The 20,304-nt window shown below is 42.7% G+C and overlaps 2 protein-coding genes across 8 annotated transcripts in view; one reads left to right on the forward strand and one right to left on the reverse strand.

Annotated features, from left to right (window-relative positions):
* The window catches only part of LOC128331957 (uncharacterized), a 34,983-nt gene extending 23,362 nt beyond the window's left edge, over positions 1-11,621 (reverse strand). The window contains exons 1-3 of one of the 3 annotated variants that reach the window (XM_053266071.1): positions 11,500-11,540; positions 8,517-8,606; positions 523-596 (exon numbers count right to left, since the gene is read on the reverse strand). The gene's annotated coding sequence lies outside the window, so the exon portion shown is untranslated. Of the gene's footprint in view, positions 1-522; positions 597-8,516; positions 8,607-11,499 lie in introns of all 3 variants that reach the window. The other 2 variants (XM_053266070.1, XM_053266072.1) reach the window with 2 other exon arrangements.
* Positions 11,622-11,707: 86 nt separating this feature from the next.
* Positions 11,708-20,304, forward strand: part of VWDE (von Willebrand factor D and EGF domains) — a 100,110-nt gene continuing 91,513 nt past the window's right edge. For 4 of the 5 annotated variants that reach the window (XM_053265568.1, XM_053265571.1, XM_053265569.1 and 1 more), the window contains exons 1-2: positions 11,708-11,796; positions 15,762-15,844. In XM_053265568.1, coding sequence (XP_053121543.1) covers positions 15,822-15,844 — 23 coding nt within the window. In that variant the 5' untranslated portion in view covers positions 11,708-11,796; positions 15,762-15,821. The remainder of the gene's footprint in view (positions 11,797-15,761; positions 15,845-20,304) is intronic. The other variant, XM_053265572.1, reaches the window with a different exon arrangement.

The raw sequence follows: 20,304 nt of genomic DNA on the forward strand, positions 1-20,304 counted from the left end.
ATGTTCTATGTTCTTATGGATGGGTGACTAACTGGGAGCACTGTCTGCTGTAAGATATTCCCTTTAGAGGATTGGTCATTGGTAGAGCATCTGCATGCATGCAGAAGTCCCAAATACAATTCCTGGCATCGCCAGACAGGGCTGGGAAAAACACCTGCCTGGAACCGTGCAGAAGTGCTGCCGGTCAGTGTAGACAAAACTGAGCTATATGGACTAATGGTCTGACTCAGTATAAGGCAGCTTCCTATGTTCCTAGACTGTACGCCCACAAACATATATTACAGGCCAATAAAACTGTATACTAATAAAACTGTGAGGTTTAAAATGCAAATGCCTCTTCAGTGGTTGTGGATGAAACGGTAAAGAAACCTCTAGCGGCATGATTCCCCACCACCACACAGACACACCCTTTGTGAACACTCTTTTTTTCTCTCTTTCTGAAGTTTGGCCATAATTTTTAATAATAGAACTGCAACACTTACAAATAGAAATGTGGCTGAAATGCTAAGAGATTCTACTCACCCTCTTTCAAGTCAAGTCTTTCCCCAAACTTTGTCTGCTGGATTGCAGAGAGCGCTTGTCTTTTCTTCACTTTGCTAGAGGAAAGCAAGCAAAGAGAAGAACTCACAGTGGTGTTTGTTCGGGGAGATGCATGTGCTTTTTATTGTACAAAGAAGCTTGAATGTATAATTGCATTCAGCCCATCTGGGTTGCTAAGAAACAAGGCCAATTCGCCTCAGGACTTCTTTAAAAAATTAAAAAAAGAAGAAAGAAAATAGTGCCTCTGTTGGTTGTATAAAATTAGGTGGAAACCCAGCAACAGGGCCACAAGTTCAAGGCTGTTATTTTAAATGCTGGGAAACAGAAAGGTACGAGAAGGGAAATATTATCTAGGGGAAAGGAACAAGTTCAAAAGAGCCACTGAAAGAGATCGAGATCCAAAGTATTTATTACAGTTATTATTATTTCACATAAACTTTTTTTGCATTTGAACTTCAGTAGTTCTCATATTAAGACCGCCTCATCCACATGAACACATCTCATGTCCAAAATCACCACATAGCATGAGAGAATGCATACTACTGCCTATAAGGATGAGATAAATATGGCAAACACTTGGCCTTTGTCCCTGTTCTCCGCCCCCGCCCCCCTCCATGTCTTGACTAAACCTTGAGCTAGCCTTTTGCATGATGTTCTAGCTTTCCATGTGTAGGAAATTTTTACATGGGGGCAAGCGTTCAAACATGCTATTTTCCCCATCAGCAGTTGGTACAGTCCAGCAAGGACCATTTAACACCAACTGTCTTGTGAAGGAGAAGAAAGAGAAAGAGGCAGGCAGGCAAAGACAACAGATACTTGGACTGTTTGCTCCCTCTGGCACAGGGCCATCTTACACCAATCCCCTCTGAAGAAGAAGAATTGCATTAATTGTGTTTTATTACTGTATCTTTACTTTTATCTGGCTGTATGCCGTCTTGTGAAACCATGGGTTTGAAGGCCAGGATAAAAAAATAAAATATAATAATACATGCATATTTCTATATGTTTCAGTGAACCTTGATTTCATCACCATGAGAAGCTGGCCATTTTTCAAGCCACTGCCAAACCACAGTGGTGGTACACAATCCTAACGGCTTCTAATGTTTGCATATTAATCTGATTCTGATGAACCACAAGTCAGAATTAACGATCTGCCTTGAGCTGAAGAGACAAAGCAGCCCAGAAGTCCAGCAGTTGTATGAATTACACTTAAATATTGTAAATATGTGGTGCTTAGAAAAATAACCCCTTTATAGCAGCTTCCTCCCAAAGTGGTCCTATGAAAAACATATGGATCACTTCCACAGACCGTTTCTGCAAGTTCTGAGTGTATATGGTAGCTCTATTCACATGTTAAGTTCAGTGCATGTACATACTATGTACAGTGCATGCATGTATGCAGGTACAGTTCTGCACATATCATGTTGAATGCATGTACAGTAGTACACTTCCTATATGTACTTTGTGTTTGAGAGGGATTGTGCCCAAGTTCACTTTTTAAATGAAAACATGTACAATCAGTCACACAAACACACATGTGCAGGCATTGTGCATATGCCAGAGATGTAAAATGGTAAATTTCCCCATACTTCATTTTTCTGTGGGAGTATTTTCCATTTCTAAACATGCATTGGCCAACATCCAGACTAGCCTGGGACACATGAAGCAGTGCAATTTCTAGATTACTGGTGTGCTGTCACTTGAGCAAGGGAAGGGGCAGTTTTCTTCAATCTCCCCTTTTCTCTGAAGCCCACTGTGTGTCACCAAAATATGTCCCTGAGGGTAACCCTCAGGAACATATTTTGGTGACACACAGTGGGCTTCAAAGAAAAAAAGAGATTGAAGAAAATCGCCTCTTCTCCTGCTCAAGTGTCAGCCCAGTGATAGTCTGAAATTCACACTGTTGTGTGTGTCGTGCTAGTCTGGATATCGGCAATTGTTTCACAAAATTCATTAGCAACAATGAATGAACATTGTCATGTGATATTAGGCAATCTTGGCAATTTCAAATGTATAATTGTTTGTCAGGTGATTTATTCATAGGAAGTGTGTGAGAAAGTACATATATGTTTTATTGATTGAGTATTCTAATAAAAATTAGGCCCGTATGTGTCTGAATCACCAACTCTGACAGAAATCCACAGTCTCCTTGGTGTTATGCGGAGGCAGGTGTTCCTGGCAAAGTACTTGCTATTTCTTGCTATTTCGGTGGGTGGGGGCTTTTCACCAGAATGGGAGGCTGCAAAGGGAACGCTGGGATGGTGCGAATGGGATACCAGGAGACACAAAGGAAATCACAGGGAGTGTGGGAGTGCAAATGGGATGACAGGAAAAAATGTGGGGACACCTGGGAACAGTAGTTCCTCTCAATACTTTGCCCTTGGGAAAACAGGAGAACAAAGAAATAGAAGGAGAGCTGGTCCTGTGGTAGCAAGCATGAATCCTTTTGCTAAGCAGGGTCCACCCTGGTTTGCATTTTAATAGGAGACTACATGTGTGCACTGTAAGATATTCCCTTCAGAGGATGGGGCCGCCCTGGGAAGAGCATCTGCATGTCTGCAAGCAGAACATTAGAATAAATACAAATCACTGAGCCCTTTCTCATGACTGAGAGAGAAAGCTTGAGGGCAGAAGCTTGCCTTCCTGGCAGACAATCCACATGGAGTTGCTGGGCATGCAAATCGCACACCCAGATGGTCCACGCAGGGGCGTAGCAAGGTTGGAGGGGGCCCAGAGACAAGATTTTAAAATGGGCCCCTCGCGGATACACACACACAAACACACTGCACAATAGATCGTGCACTCACACTCGCATCCCCATTATGAATACGGTGAATATCTAGTTCACATTGAATCTAGTTTTTTTACTCTTTGCTTCTGCCGATCTCCAAGAGACTCAACATAATTCATAGGGGGTGCAACACGGGCGGGTGGGGAGTCATGTGATGTGCCTCTGGGGGGGGCCTCAAGGCAGTGGGGCCCCAAGACGACTGCCTCCCCTTGCCTAATGGTAGTTACGCCCCTGGGTCCACGGCTGCCATGGGCAGCACAGAGGTGTGGGGGAGGGTTCAGGAAGCACCATCCCAGCCCCTGAAAATCCCACAATGCACCAGTGTCTTGTCGTGATGCCCCCAGCAATGGGTGGGCTCCTGTCAGTGTTTCAGCACCGGCAGAAAGCAGCCGGCGCTGACACACAGTCAATTAAATGGGGTTAAGGGAGCCCTTGCTCCCTTAACCTCATTTAAGGGCTTGGCTTCTTAACTGGGTTTGCTGCCAAGGCAATGCCAAAGAGCCACACACAGCTCCCGGTGGTTCCTACAGGCAGACCAGTCCAGGCTTAGCTGCCCTAGACCCCTCTTGGCAGCTTAAAAAAAATTACACAGATCTAACCCAAGAACAAGTAGCACCATCAGAAAAATATTATTTTAAATTTTTATATACCAATATACCTAACTGATAGACCATGGATATGGATCTATATGAGTGACCGTGTGCTATATTAAAACCCAACAAAAAAGACTGCTTTCTGTGTATTAAATATGAAGAGAGTTCATATATCAGGAGTAAAATTGGGATTTCTTTGCCACTAGATGGCAGAGTATTACTTGCTATAGAAATTTTAAAAGAAGGTAGAAAGGCTGATTGATATTTTTTGATATTTTTCTAACCTAAGGCATAATTTATTTACATCTAAATGAGAGTAGATGCCTTGTGAATTTTTTTTAATCAAAAGGCAATAGTATCTAGAAAGATGAAAAAAGGAAAGAGGAAACCAACAAGGGAACCCTAGGAGCACCAGGTGGTTTTTAAGTACTTTTTAAAAGTTGGGGGGGGGGAGGCTAAAGACAAATGATGGAATCAAGTACCAAAATGAGCGCCCCATCACAGATAGAGCTGCCATATCGAAAAGAGGACAGGTGTCCTGTACCTTCCATAGGAGCACAGAAGAGGGAATTTCAGCAGGTACAGCTTTTCTTTCCCCTACAAGACAAATTGTACCTGTTGAAATTTCCTCTTCTGTGCATCTCTTTAAAAATCCCAGAAAACCTATCTTCCTTTCTGTATTTACTTTTACATTTATATCCTACTCTTCCTCCTAGGAGCCCAGAGTTGTGCACACACGGTTATGTTTAGCCTCACAACCACCCTGTGAGGTAGGCTAGGCTGAGAGAAAAGTAACTGGCCTAGAATCACTCAGTGAGTGGCTGAATGGGGATTTGCACTCAGGTCTCCCTGGTCCTAGTCCACACTCTAACCACTACACCACATTGGCTCTCCTAGCACACATGATTATGAAGGGAACTTATCCCAACTGTGACATCCTCCAAGGATGTCCTGTTGTCCTCCTGGTGCATCCCTTTATCGTGGGGATGGCCTGTATACATGCACTCTAAGTACTTAGTTAAGCAAGTACTTGAAGCATATGCATGGGGCCGTATGGATGAAAGGCTTCCCCACTCCAAACATGATAAAGGGATACACTGAGAGGGTGTCAGGTCATCCGTAGAGGATGCCCTGACAGGTACACCCTCGGAACATCCCTTTCCTAATAGTGTGTGCCAAGGGTCTGTCCAAACTGGCCCATGGCTTGTACCACAGGAACACAGGAACATAGGAAGCTGCCATATACTGAGTCAGACCATTGGTCTATCTAGCTCACTATTGTCTTCACAGACTGGCAGCGGCTTCTCCAAGGTTGCAGGCAGGAATCTCTCTCAGCCCTATCTTGGAGAAGCCAGGGAGGGAACTTGAAACCTTCTGCTCTTCCCAGAGCGGTTCCATCCCCTGAGGGGAATATCTTACAGTGCTCACACTTCTAATCTCCCATTCATATGCAACCAGGGCAGACCCTCCTTAGCTAAGGGGACAAGTCATGCTTGCTACCACAAGACCCGATGAATACGAATTGTCTTACAAATTTATATGAATCGTCTTACAAATTAATAGCACAATCCAAACTTCAGGCTGATTTCACATGTGCTACTTTAAGTAATGTCTTTATTAAGATCCACCAAAAAATAGCAAAGTACCGAACAGCCAACTTTCAAATCCTGCAGACCTCTTCATCAGGCTAGATCAGCAGTGTCAAATTGCAGCTTCCTGCAGATGTTGGCCTACAACTCCCATCATCCCCAGCTACTGACCACTACGGCTGTGGATAATTGAGTTGTAGTTCAAAAAACTGCCACAGTTTGATACCCCTAGGCTAGATGGCAAGTAAAAGAGAAAGGGCAGGGAGGGGGGATATTGGAGGTGCTCCAACAGTCTGCAGTTCTTAAATTCCAGTAAATTCCAGTAAGAATTCCAGTAAATCCCATTAAGAATTCCAGTTCTTAAATGCCAGTAAACTATAATTTAGAGAATTTTATGCAGATTTGGATCAGCTTCTGAAAGGTGTGAAATGGTTCCAATACATACACACAGGGATATTTGCTTGGATAAAGAAAGCAATAAAAATGGCTGTGTCCCCATATTTGGAATTATTATTATTATTATTATTATTATTATTATTATTATTATTTTACATTTATATCCCACTCTTCCTCCAAGGAGCCCAGAGCGCTGTACTACATACTTGAGTTTCTCTTTCACAACAACCCTGTGAAGTAGGTTAGGCTGAGAGAGAAGTGACTGGCCCAGAGTCACCCAGCTAGTTTCATGGCTGAATGGGTAATACAGGCACTCCTCAACTTACAACCTCCCAATTTACAAACACCTCATACTTACTAACAAAGCTCCATAACACATTAAATTAATGAATTTAAACTTGTAATCCCAAGTTTACAAACACCAACTCTCACATACAAACAGATCATCCCTCATAGGAACTATATGTGTAATGAATTATGAACATCCAACTTACAAATGAACTTTTGGAACACAGCCCGTCTGTAAGTTGGGGACTTCCTGTATAATGTCTTTGGTTACTCCTAATAAAAGCATTACCTACATCTGATTGTGGGGACGGGGTTGTAGCTCAGTAGTAGGGCATCTGCTTTGATGAAGAAGGTCCCAGGTTCAATACCCGGCATCTCCAGGTAGGGCTGGGAAAACCCTCTGACTGAAACCTTGGAGAGACACTGCCAGTCAGTGTAGCCAGTACTGAGCCTGATGGACCAGTGGTCTGACACAGTATAAGGCAGTTCCTATGTTCTTCTGATTGACCAATGTGGTCGTCTATGATTTTGTGGTTTACAAGGACATTTCAAACTTCTATTGGTTTTTGTGTTATCCTCTCTAATAAAAGCCTTGGTGTCCGTCCGTGGACGGACACCAAGGCGTGTGTTCATGCCTCCCTGGGCTGTTCTGGGCATGCGCGAAGTGCATGCCCAGAACAGACCAAGGAAGACACAACCGCCGACACCAGGCGGCCATGTTGGGCGGCCAGAAGCAGCTGCCCAGAAGAAGCCGGGAAGAGGCGGCGGGGGAAGCTGGCCGAGGTGGTGGCGGAGCCGCCGCCGAGGCCTGGTGTCGCCACTAAAGCCGGGCGGGGGGGAAACTTTGGGGCCCTTGCCCGGCCGGGGAGACCGGCCGCGGCATGGGGAGACCGGCCGCGGCTGAGGGCGGCGGGAGGGGGAATGGCGGCGGGGGCCCGGAGCACTTACTAGCGCCCGTTATTTAACGGGCCTGAAAACACTAGTTTGCAAATAGATGCATTATGTCTGAACTGCTTGTTTAAATCTTCCGCCCTCCATTTCCTTGCATAGAATCAACTGAACACATTTTGGAATGGCTTTTTTTCACATTTTAACTTCTCTCTGGACAGAAGAAGCGAAACCCTCGTGAAGCGAGTGTCACTTATGCAGATTTATTTCCTTGTGCTCATCTCTGGTAATGCTGACAAGGCTGGTCTTGTCACTATAACCATTATTGGAAAAACATTATCATTCAGTTCCAAAGACAGGAGCGGGGTGGGGGGTCGCATTTTTCCCTCTTCAGAAGTGCGTGCATGTACACAGGTATGCTTTATTTAAAAAAGGAAACTGACAACACAGTGGTGAAACCGACAAGGTTGCTGCTATGAAAAATCCATGGGCAGAAGAGGACATACAAGGGCAGAAGAGGACATACAAGAGGACATACCAAACTGTAGTAAGCTGCCCACAAAAAGCAAGCAGGGCAACAATTTTTGTCACAATGGGGAAGCACCATGAAGTTGAAGAAGAGTGCACATGGCAAATAAATTGCAACAACGGAATCTTTAAAATTTGGTACTCACTATACAATGGAATTGGGATTCAAAAGGGCAATTTGTGTAAAAGAGGACATTGCTATTGAATGGTACACCTTCTTACAATTAAAGCCCTTACAGGATACAATCGCCATACAATGATTAGAAATGACTTCCAATTGTTGTTAATACTGTATAAAATTACTTGCCATTACCTACCATTAAATCAATTACACTCTCTTTCCTAAGCTCTGAATATAATAGATTTGGATGTTCATAGGCTGTAGGTTAATTGGAACCTGCAGTGTATAAAGGGCAGAGCACAGCTTTCCGGATATATTTACTGCATTATCATCTTGTGTGTAAATAATTCAGTCCGTTTCCTGTAGGCCCTCATAACTTCATCATCCCACCCCTTATTTTTCCTGCTATTTCTCCCCCTGCTGATTTATACAACCTTCTATATTCAATTTCACATACACAGAATGCTTGACTAAACAGACTTCCTCCCATTTCAACAGCCATATATTTATCTGTTATTTGATGACTGTTAGTCTCCTGAGGCTGTAGGATTGGGAGATTGCGTTACAGATAATTAAACAGGATGTTTGTGTCATTTCCAGCCCCAAATTCTGCATTAATCTCTACAGTCTAAGATTCTTCTGCTTTACTCAGGTGTGAGTAACATCTTCCATGTTAGATTATTTCACAGATGCACAAGTGTCATTGTATTCAATGGGGGGAAAACATACATTAAAGACTAAAAAACAAGGATATGCAAAACAGCAATTTTTGCCCTCAATACCTGGCATCTCTATGTGCAGCAACAAGAGGTAATCAAAGTAGTGATGCTTGCAAAAACGCTTCATTTCTTGAACATCACATTTAGGTTTAGCTAGAATTAAATGCAATCATAGATGAACACTGTACAAGTCTGAAACAGCAGCATTCCAGCATTACCCGGGGAAAGTACCCTGGGACATGTAGTTATTGGGGACACTTGAGTACTCAGTCGGACTGCTAAGCATTCAGTTGAGTTCTAGGCACCTGGAAGATTACCTTCTCTAAAGTGGTTCAACCCACCTTACAAGATCCTCTGGTGGGGAGGATTCTGCTCAGTGTGATGATGACTTTAGAGATGCAGTTGTTTTGCACATGGGAAAGAGCCTTACTGCTTATTGCCCCTCAGAATGAACATAGGAAACTGCCATACACTGAGTCAGACCATTGGACCATCTCGCTCAGTATTGTCTTCACAGACTGGCAGCAGCTTCTCCAAGGTTGCAGGCAGGAACCTCTCTCAGTCCTATCTTGGAGATGCCAGGGAAGGAACTTGGAACCTAGATGCTCTTCCCAGAGTGGCTCCATCCCCTGAGGGGAATATCTTACAGCGCTCACACTTCTAGTCTCCCTTTCATATGCAACCAGGCTGGACCCTGCTTAGCTAAGGGGACAAGTCATGCTTGCTACCATAAGACCAGCTCTCTTCTCTAATGGAATGACTAGCCTAAGCCACATTCATTTCAGAATGACTTAGTCATGACTAGCTTAATCTTGGATGCTGCCCAGTGTTATTACTGATGCTGTAAAATGACTTGAGGACTGCAGACAAGAAGCAACAAGACTGTTCTCACGAGCAGCCTAGCCCAGTGGAGCTAGTGTGGAATGCTAGTGCTCATGTGGCGTGCCAGAATCCATGTGGATCCTGATGCTCCTGCCCAGCCTAACCCTGCTCCTCAGCCTGGCTCTTAGCCAAGGTTAAGGGAGCAAGTACTGGTGCTCATTTGTCTCCTTGCAGGCCTGTAGCCAGCCTCAAAAAGAATTTTTTTTGGGGGGGGGATTGCAGAAGTCAGGGGAGGCAGGTTATAAAATGTTCAGTGAAAACAGTCAGTGAGGCTGGGGAAGAAAGAGAATTTTTTGGTGTGGCAGGTACACACCATGCCACCAGCTGGCTACTGGCCTGTCTCCTTGGGCTCCACAGAGCCCGAGGAGAAGGGCGCCTAGAATGCCTGTCTGACGGGGGAATTCCCCAAGGCACCATGCTCATCATGTGGTGCCTTGTGGGGTATCTGGAGCCTGGGAAAATGAGTCCTGGCCGCTGTGGATCTGTGCTTCTGGGAGCTGTTAAGCTTGTGTGGGCACACGACTCACACACCAAAGAGCCAAAGATCAACCATCTGGGAGAACATAGGTTGAAACCTACCTTCCCCCCACGCAGTCATGTGAATAGCCCCAATATATAAATACAATAAATAAAATAAAGAGGTTGTGCACATTTCCTCGCTAGGGAAGGAGGGAGGGCTGTGGGCAAGGCAGATGAGTGGCCGCCGTTCTCCCCTCCGCCACATCGCGCACACACATGAGTGGCAGTGCAGTGAAGGGAAATGCTGGGAGCAAGAGGACTTCCCTCTCCCACATCCCAGGGTGCCCCTGGGCACGGCAGCTGCTCATTAGTGTAGCCACCACACTCACCGCGGCCACTCCTTCTCCCCCGGCTCACTGCCAGAAATGGTGGTGGGCCAGGGGGAAGCCGCTTAACCCAGGGGCAATCGCCCAGATGATAATTGGCCGAGGTTAAGTGAACCACAGGTTATGCCGGGTTGAAAAGTGGGACTTGGTGTGGGGGCAGCACCGGGAGCAACCTTGATTCTGGCACTTCACACGTACAGCCTAACCCAGGCTGGACTGCCCTAGCCTGGGTTCGGCTGCACGTGTGAATACCCTTAAAGTGTCCCATGTGACAGTAGCCTTTAGAGGTAGTTTCCAGTGTGTCTGATATACCACTCATGCTCCTTGGAAAATTACTTGTCCCAGGGTTCCTTGCTGATCTATGCATACTCAAAAGCTCAGTTTACATTCCAAGCTAGAGAAGGACTTCCTGCAAAATATTTTTTATGCCACCTTAGCTTCTGTTTTAAGAAGGTTACAAGAAGAACAATAATTCCGCTAAAACAGGGGAGTCAAGGGGTAGGGCTTAGGGGTTTTGTTAAGGTCCTTTCTAGCTTTCCCCCCATCATTCAAACACTGGCAATGTGTAGCTACAGACATGTATGCTTTCTCAGACACATCAGTCTCACTGACTGCAAAATGTAACTAGATGCAGGACTAAAACCTGTATTTAGGACAGATCTTTGTATTCCATTCCAAGTTTTACACACACACACACACACACACACACACACACACACACACACACACACACACCCCAAATCAACACATCCATTGTCTATGGACTATGCGGGGTGGGGGGGGGGAGGAATACTGCCTGCATTTTGAATGTGGTATAACACAATGCAAGCAAGCTCATATACATTAAGAAAACATATGGACCTAAAGTTTCAGGAAATATCTGTGACTGAGACATTCGGCTAACCAAACGATCCTCTGCATAATACCTTTTCATGGAATTGGAAGGGAAATTGAGACCATTGGGACGCTGTTGGTCAGAGTTAACCTCCTGTATTAAGTTTATATGGTCTTGCAATCCAGGACACATTGTTTTGGCCACTAGGGAAACTGCTAAGATGAACAAATCTATTTACAACTTACAGTAATCAGTCCTGCACAGACATGCTGCCTGTATTAACAATTAAGGTTGAATATAAGCTATCAGAATTTGGCAATATCTCCTTATGTGTCCTTAACGAGACTGGAATATTCTCTACTATTCCACATTTGAATTCAGGAAATACTAAGAAAGCTTGAAAAGGAAGACCACCACTGGAACCATTTTCTTGGTACCCTCCCCCTGCCTGCTTTCTCCCCATGCACACAAACACCATCTCTACCTTAGTAGACCTCCTATGTAGAGAAAAGAAAGAAATTGTTGTAATTCTCATTCAATGAGGCAGGATGACTCATTCAAACACAGTGCTCATTTCATGGTTCTATTAGATGCTGTAGGATTCCATCCATTGGTGATGCTACAAAGGAACATTCATGACAAGCAGTTCTAAAGAACACTCATGTGAGGCAGCAGTGAGCTCAGAAAGGCCAGTTACATGAAAGCAACATCAGGCATAATATCGGGCTGTGTATGGCATATGAAGATGCCTTATCTTGTGCCAGACCATTGGTCCATCTAGGTCAGTATTGTTTACACTGGTTGACAGTGGCCTGGTTCACACAGTTGCTCAAATCTAAGTCTCCCCCACCCCCATTAACAGTTTTATTCAAAAAAATAAATAAATCCATTATAACAGAGTAATCACAACATAAAAGTGGGGAAATGAGGGGAGGAGGACCAGAAACAGAAAACGGGGGAGGGAAGGGGAGGATGAATGCGTTAACACAGTTATTGATTTGTACTAAACACAGGAAATTGTGCAAAAAACTTTAATAGCCCTTCCAAATCGTGGCACGGGAGTCCTCTTTCATCATATGATGGTAAGTTGTCAGTTCAAAAGCTGCTAGATTATTTATTGATTTGATTTATATACCACCCTTCCAAAACTGGCTCAGGGCGGTTTAAATCAAAATAAAAGCAATTAAAATCAATTAACAATTAAAATCAACACTAAATCAATTAAACAATTAAAATAATTTAAATGTTAAAATCATTAACATTAACATCATTCAAAACCAACATTAAAAATTTAAAACCTAATTAAGGCCCATTCCTGAGTAGCCACTAAACAAGTTGGTGGCAACCGCAGATGAAACTCTCCAGATGATCTTAACAGGTGGTGGGGCTCATGGTGAAGATGACGCTCTTTTAAATACCCAGGGCCCAAGCTGTTTAGGGCTTTAAAGGTAATAACCAGCACCTTGTATTTTGCCCGGAAACATATCAGCAGCCAGTGTAGTTCTTTCAACACAGGAGTAATATGGTCTCTCCTAGATGACCCAGAGACCAACCTGGCCGCCACATTCTGGACCAACTGTAGTTTCCAGACTATGTACAAAGGTAGCCCCACATAGAGCACATTGCAGTAATCCAGTCTAGTGATTACCAGCATACGTACCACCATGTTGAGGTCATTCATCTCAAGAAATGGACGCAGCTGGCATATCAGCTGAAGCTGATAAAAAGCACCTCTGGCCACCACCTCAACCTGGGACACCAGGGAGAGGTTCGGATCCAGAAGCACCCCTAGACGGTGTACCTATTCCTTCTGGGGGAGCGTTACCGCATCCAGAACCAGCAGATAAAAATGTCTCCAACACAATAATTACCTCCGTCTTATCTGGATTCAGCCTCAGTTTGTTATCCCTCATCAAGCCCATTACTGCCGCCAGGCAGGCATTTAGGGAGGTTATGCCTTCCCCTGATGACACTGACATGGAGAAATAGATTTGGGTGTCATCGTATTGATAACACCCTGCACCAAATCTCCTCATAGTCTCTCCCAGCGGTTTCAAACAACATCAGAGACAATATGGATTCCTGAGGGACACCATAGAAAAGTTCCGATTTGGAAGAACCACAGTTTCCAAGGAACACCATCTGCAATCTGCCCATGTGCTAGGAGTGGAACCACTGCAAAGCAATGCCTCCCACCCCCAATCCCCTCAGACGTTCCAGAAGGATACTATGGTCAACAGTATTGAAAGCCGCCAAGAGATCCAAAAGGGCCAACAGAGTCACACTCCCTCTGTCAGTTCCCAGTTGGAGATAATCCATCAGGCTGACCAAGGCAGTGTCTACTCCACAGCCTGCCCAAAAGCCAGTTTGAAATGGGTCTCCAGATAATCAGTTTCCTCCAAGACCACCTGGAACTGGGAGGCCACCACCTTCTCAATCACCTTGCCCAGCCATGGAAGGTTGAAGACAGACCTGTGGTTGCTTAACTCAGGGATCCAAGGCAGGCTTCTTCAGAAGTGGTCTAATGATTGCCTCCTTAAAACAAGGAACATCCTGCCCTCCCTCAGATTAGAGAGGTCTTTCATCCATTGATAAACTGAGAGGCTGAAAAGATCTTTCGAACACTGTAATACACTTGGCAACAATTAGTGCATGGGAGATGCATAATCTGATGTCACAGGAGAGGTTCCAGATAAATAACCACATTGTTTGAAGGATGTTCTGTCACAAAATTTAGAATTGTAATTCAACGCTAGATTGATGTGGTCAATCACTTTTTGAAAAGGGAGCTATTACATTGCAACTCCACATCATATGAATTAGGGAGTCCTTAGCAACACCACAGCACCTACATAAGAGAGAAACAGTGATATGATTATGGAATAAGTGTTTAGGTGTCCAATAGGTAAGGAATATCAATTTTTGCTGGATAAGCCTCAATTTAAAATCTAGGGTAGAAGATTTTATGCTTTCTAGAGCACTGGTCCTCTGGGATGGAAGGATCAGGGTTTCAAATTCCTCATTCCACTTAGCACATAGGAGCAATAAGTCATATTTATTGTAGGACGTGTACCAGCAGTATCAGGATGCGTTGTGTTTAGACAGATCAGCAGTGCAAATGATATGTTCTAAAACACCAGGTACTTCAGAAGCACTTAGAGCAGACAGCCCGAATTTGGAACTTATAGCATGTTTCAGTTACAGATATTGCAATCCACTGAGCTGTCTGGGGTAAAAATACTGTATGTGCAACTGTTCAAAAGGCAGGAAATTATGGTTGGTGTCTAAAATTTGGTCAAGACTTAAAAAATTGGTCTTATCTCTGGCCCAATTATTCCACATAAACACATTGCCAGATATTTTGATTTCAGAGTTGTACCAAAGAGTCATTTTGTCGTGGGTGTAAGTATCAGAACTATTGTGACGGCACAAAGCACACCATGCTTCTCTCGAAGCCTTGATGGTAGGAAGAGAGAGGTACCTCCAGTCTGTGAAAATGTAGAACCTAACATAGGCCAGTACAAGAGTGGTTTTACAAAAGAAGGCTCAAGAGTGGACCATGCTGGAGGGTTGGGAAGAGAGGGTTTTAATTTAAAGACCTGACTAAGCAAGTATGTTCTTGATGTTGTAGGATATCTGGAAAATTATCCCTCACGCCGCCACCCCCACACAGACAGGATTGGTAATTCTTATGAATAAAACTTGATATTGATATAAAATAAATATCAAATATTTATAAATATCATTATATTTTATTTTATCAAATAAAACCTGATATTGATCCCCATTGATAGATGGATCTCCTTACCTAACAGCATTTGGGGTAAAATAAACACAATTAAAGTGAATCTCCAACTCTGTTTAATCTATGTATCTATATCAAAAGGTGCCCCCTTATTCATTCCTAAAAACACCTTTAGGAGTTTCTCAAACTTTGCTTTCTCAGACTTTGCTGCCAGTTTATCTGACATAAAGACAATCCCAGATTTTCCCTTCATAAGTTACAATTACACACCTGTTCAACTACGCATTTGGTTGATTTTAATGGCTTTAATGGTTTAATTGTTTTAGCTGTTGCTGCTGTTTTAATTGTTTTTAGCTGTTTAATTTGTTTTTGCAGTTTATTGTTTTATTATTATCTGTAAACCACCATGAGAGTTCATGAGTGGTGGGACAGAAACATAATAAACAAACAAATAAAGGAAATTAAAGGAGGCAGTAACCAGTTCCTTTCAGTGTGCTTAGTTTAAATCAGTACTTTTTCCATTGCTCATTTCTCTGAAATCTAAAAGAACATTTACATTCAGCTATAACCCCCCCCCCCAAAAAAAAGTCAATGGTACTTCTTGGATTCCAGAAGAACCTTCCCCAGTGGTATTTGTGCTAAGTACCCCATAGGGGAAGAATTTGGATAATGAGGCTAGTAATGTGACATTATTTGTCTTCAAAGTTCTTTGCAAAGGACTTACAAAGTTCCTGTGCACAGGAAGGTTCTTAGAGAATGCTTGAATTTTAAATTGCTTTTTGCATCAAGAACTAAATGGATGGTTAAGCTGCCCATCACTACACTGCACACTGAACTCCAGAAGTTTTTGTATGGGGCGATGTTTGGAATATCTGCCAAATTAAAATCAGTCAAGACAGCAAAACATATCATTGCTTTAAGAGTATTTGTATGAGATTCTGTGTTTGGGTTCCAAAAGTCGAAGGAGCTCATCTTTATGCATTTGGTATCTATCTCTGCAGAGAGATACATCTAAAAGCGTTGCATACATTATAAATGTGATAAATGAGACCACTATTCCCATGACATTGTTCCAAAGGAGAAAGTAAGTATTCATTCCTTTTCCTTCTGTCATATTGCCATGAAAACTGGAAGTTCTAATTTACTGTGGAAATATAGCAGGCATGTGGGCATGTGCTGGGCAGGGAAGAAATCAAACACAAAAGAGCATCAGTCAAGATTTTGAATTCCACCCACAAAAAGATGTTGCATAAAATTAGCAATTTTAGCAAAACAGAAAATGCAGAGGCTTCTAGCAAACAAGAGGATGGGGAGCAAAACAATTCCAGTAATGCTTGTCCAAATGAATCCATACAAATATCCTTTAGACTACATGTGCGCTGCATTAAAATATATGACATGATGACCCAGATTAACGGTAAAGGTAAAGTTGTGCCGTAGAGTCGGTGTTGACTCCTGACGTCCACAGAGCCATGTGGCTTTCTTTGGTAGAATACAGGAGGGGGTTACTTTTGCCATTTCCCACAAAGTATGAGATGATGCCTTTCAGCATCTTCATATACATATAGATAGATAGATAGATAGATAGATAGATAGATAGATAGATAGATAGATAGATAGATAGATAGATAGATAGCTGCCTGATATAAGTGCTTCCCATAGTCTGGGAAACATACCAGTGGGGATTCGAACCAGCAACATCTTGTTCCCTATGCAAGTTACTTCCCCACTGTGCCATTAGGTGACTATGACCCAGATTACACAGGATGAAATACAGGACTTCATTTTTCTATTCTTGATCCAGTCCAGCTGATGACGACAAGAAATCCATTTTTCACAAACCCTTTGATCAGTTCAACTCTCAGAATGCTATTACAGACAATACCAATTAGAAACACCAGTTGACATCCAGAATAAGGTATTCAGTAACTTTAGTAGAGAATGCTTTCCCTGCCAAAAGGCTGAGAATACTACTCAGCAGTTAATCCAAAGCACTACTCAATTTCAATAGGACTTCCTCTAGTCAATTTAGTCAGGATGTCAGCCTCCATATTTGATCATTAGGAGTTCAGTTCTTCAATGCTCTCTTTATGTGCTCCCCTAAAACACCTGGCTCAGAAGATTTTGTCTCATATGGTCACAGTTCTACATAAGATAGTTCTTTCCTGGTCCTTGACTGGTGTTGCTTTTTAATTCCAGGAAGGGTAGCAGGGGAGGAAGTTTTCCCCATTGACTGGTCATGGAAAGGTGAGCTATGTCAATGGGCAGGCAAATTGAAGAGAGATTCAGTTACCAGTTCATCTTCCTACAATTCACGCTTGGGAAAATACAAGCCATGCTAATCAGTGGCAACAAAAGCACAAAGTCCTATGGCACCTGAAAGACTAATATATGAAATAAGGCATAATCGTTCATGGTCTTCATAGGCCCTAGTCTGGAATTCTGTGCCTTGTGACACAAGCTGGTGCAGAGTGGAGGAAGGAATCATTGCAGAACAGGTCAAACATAAAGACTGACAGCACAATATGTTTAAAGTTATGAAATTATAGTAAATAAAATTGTGTGGTGTGTGTATGTGTACGTATGCATGTCAGAGCACAAGAAAGCAGAACTGGTCAATTTTTTTGTGAACAATTAGAATATATTGCTCACATGTTTTTTCTTACATCTGACTTTTTAACAGTGAAAGTTAAACATTTATAGAGGATACCAGAAATATCCATGAAAGGTCCATGCCCCCACAGACCACTGTCTGTGGCAATGTCTAATTTGTCCTTTTAATTTTAATGGGACTACTTTGGGTAGCATTCCTCAGTTTGTCAGCAGTGCTGTGGGAAACCTCTTTTTAACTCTTTGATTGATTGATTGATTGATTGATTAAGTGCCGTCAAGTCGGTGTCGACTCTTAGCGACCACATGGATAGATTCTCTCCAGGATTATCTGTCTTCAACTGGCCTTTAAGGTCTTGCAGTGGTGCATTCATTGCTGTCGTAACCAAGTCCATCCACCTTGCTGCTGGTCATCTTCTTCTCTTTCCTTCAACTTTCCCCAGCATGATGGACTTCTCAAAGGAGCTGAATCTTCGCATAATGTGTCCTAAGTATGATAGTTTGAGCCTGGTCATTTGTCCCTGGAGTGAAAATTCTGGATTTTAACTCTGCTCACAGCTACAGTATATCTTGGAATCTTCACACACAGAAAAACATGTACAATTGTAGAGATATCTGCATGCATGTCCTGCATAATGGCTGAACAGGGGCTAGACTCTCGGGCTTATCAAATCAAATAAATCCTTTCCTGCTTCAGCACATAAGGGTTGCTGAATTGGGTCAATATGTATAATTCCAACAAAAAATATTGCTTTATTATGTTGTCAGATTTGGAACTTCTTGCCAGGAATGCGTGTCCTTTAATCAAGGAAATCAATAGAAATTTCTTGAAAATCTACAAATAGATTTGTGTTATTAATGTGAGAAAATGAGCTCTGGGTTCAATGAGATTTTCTCATTGAAAATTAGCTCTGGGTTCTTATAATATGATATTTTCTCACATGTTGTTTTTTGAGAAGTACTAAAAATGGGAGGGCAAATTGTGAAAACTCAAGGGAATCTAAGAGCTACAAATCCTACGCTGAGAGTACCCAGCAGTGGTGTGCAAGGAACTGTTCTCAGCAGGTTGGTTCAAATTTGAACCGAACTGCCAGTCCACGAGCCAGTTTGTTACAATGGCCAGTGGCTCAGTTCATGCAGTCAAACTGTGTCAAACTGGTTTGGCCCAGTCTGAGGGGCTATGCTTGTAAAGGGGAATACTTTACAAGCAAAGGGGATTCCTACCTCTAAAGCGGTTCAAAGGGCGGGTGGGGGGGGGGAGAGGGCACCTTACTGGTGGAAGCGCAGTGGTTGCTCCTTGGTGGCAGCCTCTCTAAGCCCCACTGGCACTCCCCTGCAGCAGTTTGGGCTGGCAGCAGCCTGGTTCTGGCGTCCGTGAGGTGGCCTCCCCAGATTCCCCTTTACAAGCATAGCCCCTCGGACCAGATCAAACTGGGCCGAACTGGTTCTATCCAAACTGGGCCCAGTTCAATTGAAATTTGGACTGGACCCCTTTTGGGGAGCCAGTCCAGTTTAAGCTTGAACCAGTCTGGTTCAAATTGAACCTGGTTTGATTCGAGCTGGTTCTGCACACCCTAGTGCCCAGCAAGACGGACAATGTGCAATAAGAGCATTTTTAAAATCACTGATCTCCTTCTCCTGGGGTGGCAAAACTGGCACGTTATAGAGGAACAATAATGCTAACTATTGGCTTGATGGATGACAAGAACCACCAGTGACAAGATTCAGTCAACATACCAGATGACAACTGGCTAGAGACAGACAGTTTATCTCCAAGAGAATAAGAATAACCAGACAACTTGAAAGTAATTGAGAAGGATGAACATCAAAGAATTCTAGTGTTCTTGTACAACCTGAAATCACTTTTCAATATTATGATATTATAGTCATCATTTTCTAATCCATAACAATCCCATTTAAATAAGTGAGCATCAACACAAGTTTAAGCCTCCTGACTAAAGCAGATTATACAATTCACCCCAAGCATCCCATAGCTTGAAATAATTTAATCTTTTCTGTGCTCAAGACTTTTAATTAACTTGCATAAGAAAGATATGGTAACCGTGCACTGTATGAAAACAAACTTCAAAGAAAATAAAAACAGAATGGAAAATAATAGGTTCCAATGCAACAATAAGATGGAAATGTAAGTTAGTTCACATGAATATAAAACACAATATAAAACACCAATAAATATAAACACAAATAAATATAAAACAAAATTTACAGGTGATCACTGGTTTCTTTTTGTTATTTTCCAGCCGGACACTTTTGTTCTGAGTGCAGTGTTTTTGGAAGACATATGATGTCTTCTGTGTTTTTATAATCCATCTGTTTTGGGTTTTGCAGCCTGTCATTTGTGTTAGGCAATTTTAAGTTTGTATCTATTGAAATACATTAGCTAATGCAAAGGAGCATCATCAGGCTTTGGTTTTTCTGTGGGAAAGAAAGGTATCAGCCTTTCCAATATCTTAACAGGGGTGTTAAGAACTATTAACACTAAACAAAAAATGCTACATAAGTGCAAGTAAATGAAAGAAATGCATATTCTTCCTCTGTTTACTCCTGCCTCTTTCTTCTCCCCTTCCTCTGTGTCAAATTTTAGACTATAAACTTGAAAGCAATATACATGGGGGTGGGGGGGACCTAAAATGAAGCTGCCATTCTAGCTGGCCTGATCCCAAATCCTTTCCAAGTCTCTGATCCCAAATCCTTTCCTATAATTCTATATTTAGCATAGTGGGCTATGGCAACACAGTGGTAACTTAAGAATGCATTCTGCACATCCCCAGAGGAAACACTGTGTGATTACATATTTAAGAGCCCTAGCATTCAAATCAATCTTTGGAGCTGAGTCCGGCTCAGATTAAACCAACAGGACACATATCGGTAACAGCAGTGTATAGCATCTTGGAACTTGCTCCTCTATACTGT

Source organism: Hemicordylus capensis, chromosome 6 (assembly GCF_027244095.1).
Source record: "Hemicordylus capensis ecotype Gifberg chromosome 6, rHemCap1.1.pri, whole genome shotgun sequence".
NCBI classification, from domain to species: domain Eukaryota; kingdom Metazoa; phylum Chordata; class Lepidosauria; order Squamata; family Cordylidae; genus Hemicordylus; species Hemicordylus capensis.